Raw genomic sequence first — 12,762 nt, forward strand, 5'->3', positions numbered from 1 at the left:
CTTTTTTCTTTTTTTTTTTTTGTGGCAGGTTCAGTGTTTCAAATGATTTGAAGTATGATGCTGAAAGAGATTTGAGGGATATTGGAGCAAAAAACATTTTGGTTCATTCATTAAATAAGGTATGAAAGTTTTCTATTCAGTTAGTCATTCAGTAAATATAGATTCAACTATGAGATGGGAATAACAGTTTCTACTTTACAGAGTTGTTGTGAGGATTAAATGAATTATTTTATAGAAAGTATTAGTGAGTGCTAGCTACTCTTGTTGGTTTGTGGGTTACTATGCATTAAGTACTATGCCGGGTATGGTTGTGTAGTGGCAAACAAAATAGCCTTGTCTCTGGTTATGGAGTTTATTCTAGTCTTCAGTGTTCTTTTTGTCTTTGTTTTTGGGGTAACTTTATATAGCTAATTCCTAACTGAGCATAATAAGGCATTGTAGTAAAGCTGTGTGGATTGGTAGTCCCAGCACATAAATAATTGTTGAGGCTTGGATACCGATTTGGATATTTTGTCTATCCACTGAGTTTGTAAATCTGTATCTGTGTTTATGTTAAAACAGTCCTGTCAAATGGAAGAAAATGTGTCTCGATATCTAAAGCACAGTTTAATGTGATAAGAATCTTAATGTTTATTTGGCAAATCTTTACTGACTTCCTATGCACCAAGAGCTGGAGTTACAAGGGTTGAATAGGCAGACTGAGTTCCTTCAGATACCTCCCTGTTAGCCATTTGAAAATAAGTAAATCTACTTTCCATGTGAGCCCTAGGTTGGTTTAATGTTGCCCTGCTCCTCACTGGCATTTTTGGGTGGGTATGACTGAGTAGATTGGTAGGTAAAGTACTTTGTCTTGAATGACCCCTTACAGCTCAAAACTAAAAACACATAACTGGCATCTAGAAATATTTTTGATTTCTTAGTCCGTGTAATTGAAAAGGATATATTAACTATTAATCATAATTCTTTATATATGCCTTAGAACTTAAGTATAGTGACTTGGCATATAGTAAGCGCACAATAAATATTTGTAGAGTGAATATCATGACTTTTTTTCTTGGAGGGGTGTTTGTAATCTTTTTATTGATAGAAGTTTTTTGAGACTTTGAAAGCTAGATCCTTGTATCATGAAGTTGTATGCAAACGTGAGTGTATGCATGTGTGTCTGTGTATACATATGTAGAAGAAATTTTGTGTGTGGTCTTAGGGGGTCCTTTGACTTCCCTAAAACCTGTGATGGACCCACCAGGTTCCTGCTGTAGAAGTTTGGATAGGATAAATTTTTCAGAGAAAAGTGTATTTATTCTTCTTTTTTCTTTTTTAGTTTAAATATGGAAAAATTTCTTCCAAACATAATGGGAGCGTGAAAAAGGGTGTTATTTTTGCTACCTATTCTTCCCTTATTGGTGAAAGTCAGTCTGGTGGTAAATATAAAACTAGATTAAAACAACTTCTGCATTGGTGCGGTGATGACTTCGATGGAGTGGTATCCTTTACAACAAATATTTTTGTTTTTAATGACACAAAAGTGTAAGAATAATCCTGAGATTAACTGAAATTGCTGGGATGAGAGCTTTAATGGCTGATCTGTGTCCAAGGGAGATTCTTTTTTGTACCTGTCATATAAGAGGCCAATATTTAAGCTCCTGGTTTAGTAAAATGTTAATAGGTGTGGGAAGTAATGAATACTATATTACTTTTTCAGTAATTCACACTACATACTCACATAGAAAGGTGCCTGAGAAGACTAAGGGGAAAAACTGAATTTAGTGATTTCCAAACCTATTTGCTCATAGCAGCGTTCATTGTCATGCATGAGGAATGTTTTTGAAATGATAATTAAATTAGTCACCAATTGTACTTTGAGAATTGGCCAAAATTATCCATGTGGTTGACATTCCTTGCCACAATGATCCTTTCTCCATTCTAATTAAGAATTAGATATCTGGTCAATATAAATATCAAAATCAGTGATTGCCTCTGAGATTTGAGAGGGAGGGGTGATCTCAAGGAGAGGCACATAGTGGGCTTCATTTACATTTGTAATCTTTATTTATTTTTTTTTTTTACATTTGTAATCTTTAAAAGAAAATCTGAGGCAAATACGATAAAATGTTAAGGTTTCACAAAGCCTGATGATGGGTTTGATGGGTATGTTGGTGTTACTTCACAAGGTTAATGGTCAGGGGTTTTATTATCAGCACCATCTCTTTCTTCCCAATTGTCTTGAATTTGGCCCACTCTACCACCCCAGAAATATGGGATAGTTTCCCAGGGCTTTGAAATAAACATTAAATCTTCCTTAAGGATTAGAGATACTTGCTATTATGATATGTTCCTTAATTCATTCTGTACAGATAGTGTTTGATGAATGTCATAAAGCAAAAAACCTATGTCCTGTTGGTTCTTCAAAGCCAACCAAGACAGGCTTAGCAGTTTTAGAGCTTCAGAACAAATTGCCAAAGGCCAGAGTTGTTTATGCTAGTGCCACTGGTAAGTTGTTATTTTATTTGAAAGATATGTAGGTTACTTTTTCAGCTATAAAATGTTTCGTTTTGGGATTTTTCAGGTGCTTCTGAACCACGAAACATGGCTTATATGAACCGTCTTGGAATATGGGGAGAAGGAACTCCATTTAGAGAATTTAGTGATTTTATCCAAGCAGTAGAACGGAGGTAAAGCAGTTTACAGTATACACTATTTGTTCTTGGTTGCAGTCTAAAAGAGGTGTTATTGCTAAAACCTTTTCCACTTATATTAAAGCCCTACTATATTTAATGATAGTTACTGTGTGTTTTAATTTTATTCAGAGGTGTTGGTGCCATGGAAATAGTTGCTATGGATATGAAGCTTAGAGGAATGTACATTGCTCGACAGCTGAGTTTTACTGGAGTGACCTTCAAAATTGAGGAAGTTCTTCTTTCTCAGAGCTATGTGAAAATGTATAACAAAGCAGTCAAGCTGGTAAGAAGTTTTTTCTTAATTCCTAGTATTTTTAATGTCTTTCAGCCCACAAGAATATATTTTGCTATAAAACAACACATAAATCACCAGATCCTTACTTTCCTAATTTTCTAAGCTTTCTTTTTGTTAATTTATTTTTAAAAAGCCATTTCTTGGGCAGCCCCGGTGGCGAAGCAGTTTAGCACCGCCTGCAGCCCAGGGCATGATCCTGGAGTCCCGGGATCGAGTCCCACGTCAGGCTCTCTGCATGGAGCCTGCTTCTCCCTCTGCCTATGTCTCTGCCTCTCTCTCTCTCTCTCTCTCTCTGCATCTCTGTGAATAAATAAATAAATAAAATCTTTTAAAAAATAAAAAGCCATTTCTTTTTTTGTTTATTTTTTTTAAGATTTCATTTTATTTATTCATAAGAGAGAGGCAGAGACAGGGTCAGAGAGAGAAGCAGGCTCCCTGCAAGGAGCCCGATGCAGGACTCGATCCTGGGACCCCAGGACCATGCCCTGAGCAGATACTCAGCCACTGAGCCACCCAGTCATCCCTAAAAAAGCCATTTGTAATGAGGAACTTGGCTGGCTGTGTGAGGAGGGCATGTGACTCTTAGACTCTTGATTCTTGGGGTCATGAATTTGAGCCCCATGCTGCGTGTAAAGATAACTGAAACTTTTTAAAAAGCCATTTATTGGGCAGCCCAGGTGGCTCAGCGGTTTAGCGCCGCCTTCAGCACAGGGCCTGATCCTGGATACCCGGGATCGAGTCCCATGTCAGGCTCCCTGCATGGAGCCTGCTTCTCCCTCTGCCTGTGTCTCTGCACCCCCCCCCACCCCCCCGTATGTGTCTCTCATGAATAAATAAAATCTTAAAAAAAAATAAAATAAAAGCCATTTAAGTTGCATGATTTTTTTTTTTAAGTTGCATGATTTTAAAAAATTACAATGTAACTCTTCCCTGAAATGACTCTAGTATGTAATAAGAATTTAGGGGCTACTCTGTGTGAGCATCCTAAAAAACATTTGTTTAGAGATTCCCAAGTTACTGCAAATGTTTTTTTAATTGATGTTGAGTAAGTAATCTTGCACCTATTTTTCAATCAGTCATTTTTAAATAATTCACGCTCATAGATAAAATCTCTAAAATGTTGATTGTGTGTCTTCAGTGGGTCATTGCCAGAGAGCGATTTCAGCAAGCTGCAGATCTGATTGATGCTGAGCAACGCATGAAGAAATCCATGTGGGGTCAGTTCTGGTCTGCGCACCAGAGGTTTTTCAAATACTTGTGCATAGCGTCCAAAGTTAAAAGGGTTGTGCAACTAGCTCGAGAAGAAATCAAGAATGGAAAAGTAAGTTGAACACATGAGATTTATTCTTTGGTCATGTTTCTTAGTCTTTTGGGTGTTTAGGCTTTCTGCTTGCAAAGCCTGATTTTTCTGAGAGAGAGTTGTTAAGGTATTACATAATAATAAGATTTTAAAATCTATGTTTTTAAAAAATGTTAAAAGAAGTGCCTGTTTAAAATGAAGAATTTAGATAGCTCAAAAATATATAAAGCAATAAGCCATTATCATTTGGTCATCCATAGATAGAACTACTGCTGATGTGTGGGATATAGGTTGCCATACATGTTTTTTCATTTTAGCAATACATATATATCTACTTAAATCACAAAGAATTGAGGCAGGGGCTGCAGTTGATGTTCACTGCTGTGATCCTGTTTCCTAGCTAAGTTTTTTACACATAGCATGCATAATTTTATTTACAATTTTATTTTTCTCTCCAGTGTGTTGTAATTGGTCTACAGTCAACAGGAGAAGCTAGAACGTTAGAAGCCTTGGAAGAGGGTGGAGGAGAATTGAATGATTTTGTTTCAACTGCCAAGTAATGTTTTTGGTTTTGAGTTTTTATTTAGATCAGTTTAAATGTCCTGTAGGCAAAAGTTTTGATTCATGTATATAATCATTAAAGTTTTTCTGATCTTAGTTTTTGTTCTGTGCATGTCCATCACAATATATCTCTTGGAAAACAGTAACATAGAAGTGCTTGAATGTTAAGCATCTTGACAATATTGTGCCCAGTAGTTTGGACCAATGGAAGGGTGTGATTTTTGTCTTGGAGATCTGTGACATCTTGGATTAGTTTCAGTTTTATGTGTTTGAAATTGCCATTATGCAGAGGAGCATTACATGTAGTTTCCCCAAGTTTAGTAATATGTAGTATAAAAATTGCACAGAGTCATGAGATATTCAAAAAGAGTTTTAGAAAGATTTAGATGTTTTTCAGTTTGTCTGCCTTGCCAATTTTAACTCTAATAGTAAAATTAACAAAAAAAATTAACCTTTGCCCTGCTATACTATCTCGTGTTAAGAGATATATTCAGGTCGCTCTTTTTAAAACGGATATAATTCAAAACTGCTTCTAAAAGCAAAACATGAACTTCCTAATCTGTCTTTTCCTATACTTGTGTGACTATTACTGCATTGTTTAAAATGATAGGAACTGTCATGTGTGCCTGTCAGTGGCTAGTCCAAATTGAGATGTGTTATGAATATAAAATACAAGGTTTTAAAGACTTAATGTTTTACAGCTCACTGATTGTGTGTGATACGTTGATATATGATACTAGCCTATATCCTGAAATATATCATTAAAAATGTTTCTCCAGTTTCACTTTTTATTTTTTAATTTACTATTATTATTTTTAAAGATTTTATTTATTTGAGAGAGACCACAAGCAGGGGAAGGGGCTGAGGGAGAGGGAGAAGCCATCTCCCCACCAAGCAGGAAGTCTAATGCAGAGCTCAATCCCAGGACCTTGGGATCACAGCATGAGCAGATGCTTAACTGAGCCATCCAGGCGCCCCTTTCTTTCACTTTTTAACCTAGCTACTAGAAAGTTGCACATTGGGCAGCCCGGGGTGGCTCAGCGGTTTAGCACCACCTTCGGCCCAGGGCATGATCCTGGAGAACTGGGATCTAGTCCCACGTCGGGCTCCCTACATGGAGCCTGCTTCTCCCTCTGCCTGTGTCTCTGCCTCTCTCTCTCTGTCTTTCTCTGTGTCTCTCATGAATAAATAAAATCTTTAAAAAAAAAAAAAGTTGCCTATTTGGCTGGGCTTGTTGAACTATATTTCAATTCAGCTGTCTTAGCCTAGAATGTTAAATTTATTTCACCTGGATTATCAATATTCTATCATATTAAATAATTTATTTACTTTTAAGAGGTATATTTTAAGAATATATATATATTCTTAATGTTTTAAGATTTGTGTTACTTATTTAAGATAGCATGTGAGCATGCATGGGGAGAGGGGTAGTGGGAGAGAATCTGAAGTAGACTCCCTACTGAGCATGGAGCCTGAGAGGGGACTGGATCCCAAAACTCATGAGATCATGTCCTGAGTTGAAACCAAGAGTTGGATACTCAACCGACTGAGCCACTCTGGCACCCCTTCACCCCTTAAGAATATATTTAATAAGATTTCATATATAAGTTATTTTGCAAACTCAACCACTAATTGTCACTTTTCCTCTCATGTAAATAGAGGAGTGTTGCAGTCACTTATTGAAAAACACTTCCCTGCTCCAGACCGGAAAAAACTTTATAGTTTGCTAGGAATCGATTTGACAGCTCCAAGTAACAACAGTTCACCACGAGATAGTCCTTGTAAAGAAAGTAAAGTAAAGAAGCGGAAAGGTGAGTTCTTTAAATGATGTTGAAAAGAGTATAAATTTGAGCATTTTGAAACAACTATATTTTGGGATTGAGCTGCCTTTTTTTTTTTTTTTTTTTTTAAGATTTTATTTATTCATGAGAGAGAGAGAGAGGCAGAGACACAGGCAGAGGGAGAAGCAAGCTCCATGCAAGGAGCCTGACATGGGACTTGATCCTGGGTCTCCAGGATCAGGCCCTGTGCTGAAGGCAGCGCTAAACCGCTAAGCCACCCGGGCTGCCCAGGATTGAGCTGCTTTTTAAATTGGCATGTGTTTGCTTATTTTTGCTGCTGCTTTTGTAGTTTTGAATGCACAAGTGATTCCCTATTTTAAATTAGGGCTTGAATAATTTGACTAATGCTAGGTATGAATGTTAAGCATTGGCCTTACATCATTTAACCCATAAGGGATCCATATGAAAATATATATTTTGTTTTTTTGTGTGTGTCTGTGTTTTGTCTTTTTTTTACTTTTTGTTTTCTAGAGATGGAGGACACTAAGGCACAGAAAGATTAAGAAGTTAAGGATTCTCCCTAGGTTCACAAAGCTAGTGGGTGATATATAGAAAGCAAAATCTGGGCCTTCCTGTTGTCAAAGCTGCATATGCATGTAGACATATACGGTGTTTTTATAGTCTTTAAAAAGGCATTTGTTATTTTATTATTAGGAATACACTCAGTTCCTCTTAGACATTTTATAATATGCAAACTTTGGTTTGTGTTTAGAGGCTTAGTAACCTGTTTGGCTTTCAGAAGTTAACTTCTCAGGCTCTCTTTAAGATAGCGATAACTTCTGTGGGAACGACTGATGCTGTGTCTTCTAAACACAGTGGCTGACACTTTAACCTTGTTTAATCTGTTCTAGAAGCACACTTTTTTTTACATTTTTAATATGCTTGAAAGTGGATTGGTTGTTTTAATTGACAATATTTTTTATTGTAGTGGCACAAAAAATGGCACAAAAAGTAATACTGTAGAATCAATGGTATCTTAAATGGTCACATGGTCCTGTTTCCCTTTCCTGAATTATGTTGTTCTTACCATCTATCTCATAAGTGAACTATTAATGGTTTGTTCCAGGTGACTTTGTCTTTTTCTTTTTTTTTTCCTTTGAGAAAGAAAGAAAGAGTATGTGCTCATGAGTGATAGGGAGGGGCAGGAGTAGAGGGAGAGAGAGAATCTTTTTTCTTTTTTTTTTTTGGGAGAGAGAGAATCTTAAGCAGGATCCACACCCAGCATGGAGCCCCATTCAGGGCACCACCCTGAGATCATGACCTGAGCCCAAACCAAGAGTCAGGCACTTAACTGACTGAGCCAGGCACCGGCTCCTCCACCACCACCACCAACCCCCATCGCCCATGTGTTTTTTGAATGCTCACTAAAATAATTTAAATTAGCACCTTGTTTGACTTTTACAAATGAAGTTTTTGTTTTAAGATTTTATTTATTCATGAGAAATACATAGAGAGAGAGAGAGGCAGAGACACAAGCAGAGGGAGAAGCAGGCTCCATGTACGGAGCCCGATGCAGGACTTGATCCCGGGACTCTAGGATCATGCCCTGGGCCAAAGACAGGCACTAAACCGCTGAGCAACCCAGGCATCCCTAAAGTATTTTAATTTTTACATATTCTATAAACCTGTAATTATTAGGTCCCTGCTCTCAGCCTCATTCATAAAGTGTGAAAATGCTGGAGGTTCTGTGTTATCCTGAATGTATTATAAAACGTGCACTTAAAGACAATCTTGAATTTGTATTTATATGTCTGATTTCTTCTTAGTAATTGAGTATAGCCTGATTTCTTATGGGAATCTAAAAGGTTAACGTTTGCTTGGAAATTTATATACTTAAAAAAATGTTTTTTCTGTATACATCTCATTTAAAGAATGCATGAACTACATTCTTCTAGATCTTTAGAACAGTGTGGACTAACTGTCTCGTTTGGGGTTCGAGGGTAGGTGAAGAAATAACTCGAGAAGCCAAAAAAGCACGAAAAGTAGGTGCTCTTACTGGTAGCAGTTCTGATGATAGTGGAAGTGAATCTGATGCATCTGATCATGAAGAAAGTGACTATGAGAGCTCTAAAAACATGAGTTCCGGAGATGATGATGATTTCAACCCATTCAGAGATGAGTCTAGTGAGGATGATGAAGATGGTAAGTACCTCATTATATTAACAATACTGAAAGGATAGATAGTTCTGTGTTAGAAATGGGATATTTTAATAAAACCTGTTTTTTCCTGGTGCAGTACAAATCATTGCACAGAATCTAGTCCGCTTGGTGGAGAAATCCCCAAGCTGCTCTGTCTTTTGGTGTTTTAGCTCATTTATGTGAGATAGTGGTCTCAATTTTGTGCAGTGATTTTATTATTATTATTTAGATTTATTTATTTATTTGGGAGAGGAGAGTAGGGGGAGGAGCAGAGGGAGGGGGGCAAGCAGACTCTGTGCTGGGCATGGAGCCCACGTGGGGCTCAACCTCACAACTTTGAGATCACTACCTAAGCCAAAACCAGGAGTCAAACACTCAACTGACTGACCCATCCAAGCATCCCTTGTGTGGTAACTTTAAACCTTATACTATGGAATTGAACCTTTTAGTGTGTTGAATGTACGGGACCCCTGATTTTGGGGACCCTTGATTTATAAGTTACCAATTAAAAAAAATTCAGGGGTGGTTTCCTTTGAATATTTGCTTCTTTTACAAATGATTTGACCACATCTTTCCTTAACTTTCAGATCCCTGGTTGATCAGAAAAGATCATAAGAAAAACAAATATAAAAAAAAAAAGAAAAGTATAGATCCAGATTCTATTCAAAGTGCCTTATTAGCATCAGGTCTTGGATCAAAACGACCTAGTTTTTCATCTACACCAGTAATTTTGCCTGCTCCTAACAGTGCACCAGGTATCTATGGGGAAGCTTGCTTGTCTGGTGAAATGTACTTTGAAGTAAAATGTATTTAAATTATGTACTGAATTTTAACAAATGTATTTTATCTAGCTAACAGTAACACCAACAGTAACAATAGCCTTATAACAAGTCAGGATGCTGTGGAAAGGGCCCAGCAGATGAAGAAAGACCTCCTTGATAAACTAGAGAAATTAGCTGAAGACCTCCCTCCTAATACCCTGGATGAACTTATTGATGAACTTGGTGGCCCTGAGAATGTTGCTGAGGTAAATATGACTTGATCAGGGCTGTGTCTTTGTCCTTTTTTTGGCCACTTAAAACTCTGCAGAATGCGTGATATTTTGGATATCATCACATAATAATGTGTTTAATTTTCTCTTACATCTTAGAACCTTTGTTCTCTGTCATCCTAGTGTCAGTAAATTCTTGTCCTTAGTATCTCAGTGTTTACTCAACACACTGATCTGTTACTATACCTGTCATGCGGCCTCTGATCATTGCCACACATCTGCTTTCTCTGCTGGAGTTTGAACTTGTCAAAACCAGAGAGTGTGTTGCAGTGTTCTCTCCCTTACACTGCCTGGTGTAGCTTAGGCTGCGCCCGTATGTGTCGGCTTCATCATCTGCTTTGCTCTCCCACCAAGTTTCTTTAATGCAGAGGTCGTATGCTTCCTGCTCCTTAATCAGGGACTTAACTATAAGTGACACTGTTTGGCTTTGCAGATGACTGGTCGCAAAGGGAGGGTTGTAAGCAACGATGATGGAAGCATATCTTATGAATCAAGATCTGAACTTGATGTCCCTGTAGAAATACTAAATATCACAGAAAAACAAAGATTTATGGATGGAGATAAGGTATGTTTTTCTGAAATGCTTTTCAATAAAAAGTATAATTACATATTTAAGTTGATGTTTAGAGGTTTTTTTTTTTTCTTTAGAGAAATGAAGTGTGTTGAATGTTATTTAATTTTTAGTGACTGTACATAATCATTGAACACTTTACACATTTTCATTATTTGCTCACAAATTGAATGTAGTAAGATATTGTGCACAGAATCAGATGTGGTTCTTAAAAATTGAGGCTTTTTAAAAATTTTTTTTTAAGATTTTATTTATTCACAAGAGATATAGAGGCAGAGACAAAGGCAGAGGGAGAAGCAGGCTCCATGCAAGGAGCCCGATGCAGAACTCGAACCTGGGAATTCGGGATCACACCCTGAGCCACAGGCAGGCAGACAGGCACTCAGCCACTGAGCCACTCAGGCATCCTGGCTTTTTAAAATTTTAATCAGCGTATTAAAATATTGTGTTCTCTCAGGTCATCTTAGTGGCTTCACATGTAATGCTACTCTGCGGTGTCTAATTTTGCCTCCAGAAATATTTAAGCATACCCAGATTACTAGTGTCCTTTCATTTTGCTGAATTTCTTATTGCCATGCTGTGTTGTATTAGGATGATCGCTGAAAGACCTGCAAATTGGCTTACGTACCTCACCACTGTAGAGGCCTCAGTTGCCTCCAGAGGCTCTTCGTGTAGCCTCTTACTGTTGAGTAGTCAGTCAATTTTGAGATTCTCAGACTACTTGGAACTCAGATTCCCCATCTACTTGGAATTGCTTTAAGCATTTGCTGATGAAATTGCTTTAAAAAAGGAATGCCACTTAAATGTAATTCCTTAATTTATTCTTATTTTTTTATATTTTGTTTATTTGACAGAAGTAACAAGATCTAGCATGAGCGGGGAGGAGAAGGAAAAAGCAGGCTCCCCGCCGAGCAGGAGCCCGACTCAGGGCTCGATCCCAGGACCCTGGGATCACAACCTGAGCCAAAGGCAGATGGTTACCTGACTGAGCCACCCAGGCACCCTTTAATTACTTACTTTAAATAGAATAAAATCTTCTCTTTGGGTGCCTGGGTGGCTCAGTCAGTTAAGCATCTGCCTTCAGTTCAGATCATGATCCTAGTATCCTGGGATCAAGCCCTGCATTGGGCTCTTGGGCTCTTTGCTTGATGGGGAGCCTGCTTCTCCTGCTCCTTCTGTGGTTCCTCTTTCTTGTGCTCTCTGGCTCTCTCTCTCCCTCTGAGTCAAATAAATAAAATCTTTAAAAAAATAATCTCTGTTTACCCATATTTTTCTTTATATTTCAGTGAGTTTTAATGCAGCTATAAAAATAGAGGATAGTTACCCCCATCAAAGTTGTGGGGTTTTTTTTTTTTAAGATTTTTATTTTATTGTTTTATTTTATATTTTTGGGGTTTTTTTTTTGTTTTGTTTTGTTTAGATTTTTATTTATTTTCGAGACATAGCATGAGAGAGGGGGAGAGGGCCAGAGGGAAAAGGACAAGCAGACTTCCCACTGAGCAGGGAGTCAGATGTGGATATGGGGCTCAATCCCAGGACCCTGAGATCATGATCTGAGCTATATTGAGATGGTTAACCAACTGAGCCATTCAGGCACCCCCACAGTTGTCTCTTATAAACATATTTCATAGTTCGTGTTATGTATTTTTTTTTAAGATTTATTTATTTTAGAGAAAGTGTGCGCATGAGAACATAGGAAGAGGAAAAGGGAGAGGGAGAGAGACTTTCCAGCAAACTCCTTGCTGAGCATAAAGCCCAACATGGAGCTCGATCTCATGATGCTAAGAATATGACCTGAGTTGAAACCAGGAATTTGGACGCTTAACGGACTAAGCCAACCCAGGCACCTCCCCTCATGTTACGTATTTTAAAAATTGTAGGTAGAAGTATTTTCAGTTGTGTTACATAGTTTGTTTCATGAATTTATGCCGATATGCATTAGGAATTGTATTCATTGAGGAACGTCTGAGTGGTTCAGTGGTTTAGCGCCTGCCTGTGGCTCAGGGCGTGATCCCGGGATCCGGCATCAAGTCCCACATTGGGCTCCCTACAAGGAGCCTGCTTTTCTCTCTGCCTAAGTCTCTGCCCCCGCCCCGTCCTCCCCCATGTCTCTCTCTCTCTCTCTAATGAATAAATAAATAAGTCTTAAAAAAAATGAAAAGAATTGTTTTCATTGGAATTAACTTTAGCTGTTAAGTGACAGAAAATCCAAAATTGTGTTGACTTAAACAAGGTAGAAGGTAATTTCTCCCACATACAAGCTCGAGTAGGTAGACCAGAGCTGTTATGGCTCCTTGAAGACTATGTCTCTTCTGTCTTATTCCTT

At 37.9% G+C, this 12,762-nt stretch overlaps 1 protein-coding gene across 3 annotated transcripts in view; it reads left to right on the forward strand.

Annotated features, from left to right (window-relative positions):
* SBNO1 (strawberry notch homolog 1) overlaps positions 1 to 12,762 on the forward strand; it is a 61,984-nt gene that overhangs the window by 25,127 nt on the left and 24,095 nt on the right. For all 3 annotated transcript variants that reach the window (XM_038574833.1, XM_038574835.1, XM_038574834.1), the window contains exons 9-20: positions 29 to 119; positions 1,322 to 1,483; positions 2,355 to 2,490; positions 2,567 to 2,672; positions 2,808 to 2,961; positions 4,112 to 4,294; positions 4,732 to 4,829; positions 6,494 to 6,645; positions 8,620 to 8,817; positions 9,402 to 9,569; positions 9,666 to 9,841; positions 10,299 to 10,430. In XM_038574833.1, the coding sequence (XP_038430761.1) occupies positions 29 to 119; positions 1,322 to 1,483; positions 2,355 to 2,490; positions 2,567 to 2,672; positions 2,808 to 2,961; positions 4,112 to 4,294; positions 4,732 to 4,829; positions 6,494 to 6,645; positions 8,620 to 8,817; positions 9,402 to 9,569; positions 9,666 to 9,841; positions 10,299 to 10,430 (1,756 nt within the window). The remainder of the gene's footprint in view (positions 1 to 28; positions 120 to 1,321; positions 1,484 to 2,354; positions 2,491 to 2,566; positions 2,673 to 2,807; positions 2,962 to 4,111; positions 4,295 to 4,731; positions 4,830 to 6,493; positions 6,646 to 8,619; positions 8,818 to 9,401; positions 9,570 to 9,665; positions 9,842 to 10,298; positions 10,431 to 12,762) is intronic.

Source organism: Canis lupus, chromosome 26 (assembly GCF_011100685.1).
Source record: "Canis lupus familiaris isolate Mischka breed German Shepherd chromosome 26, alternate assembly UU_Cfam_GSD_1.0, whole genome shotgun sequence".
Classification (NCBI taxonomy): Eukaryota; Metazoa; Chordata; class Mammalia; order Carnivora; family Canidae; genus Canis; species Canis lupus.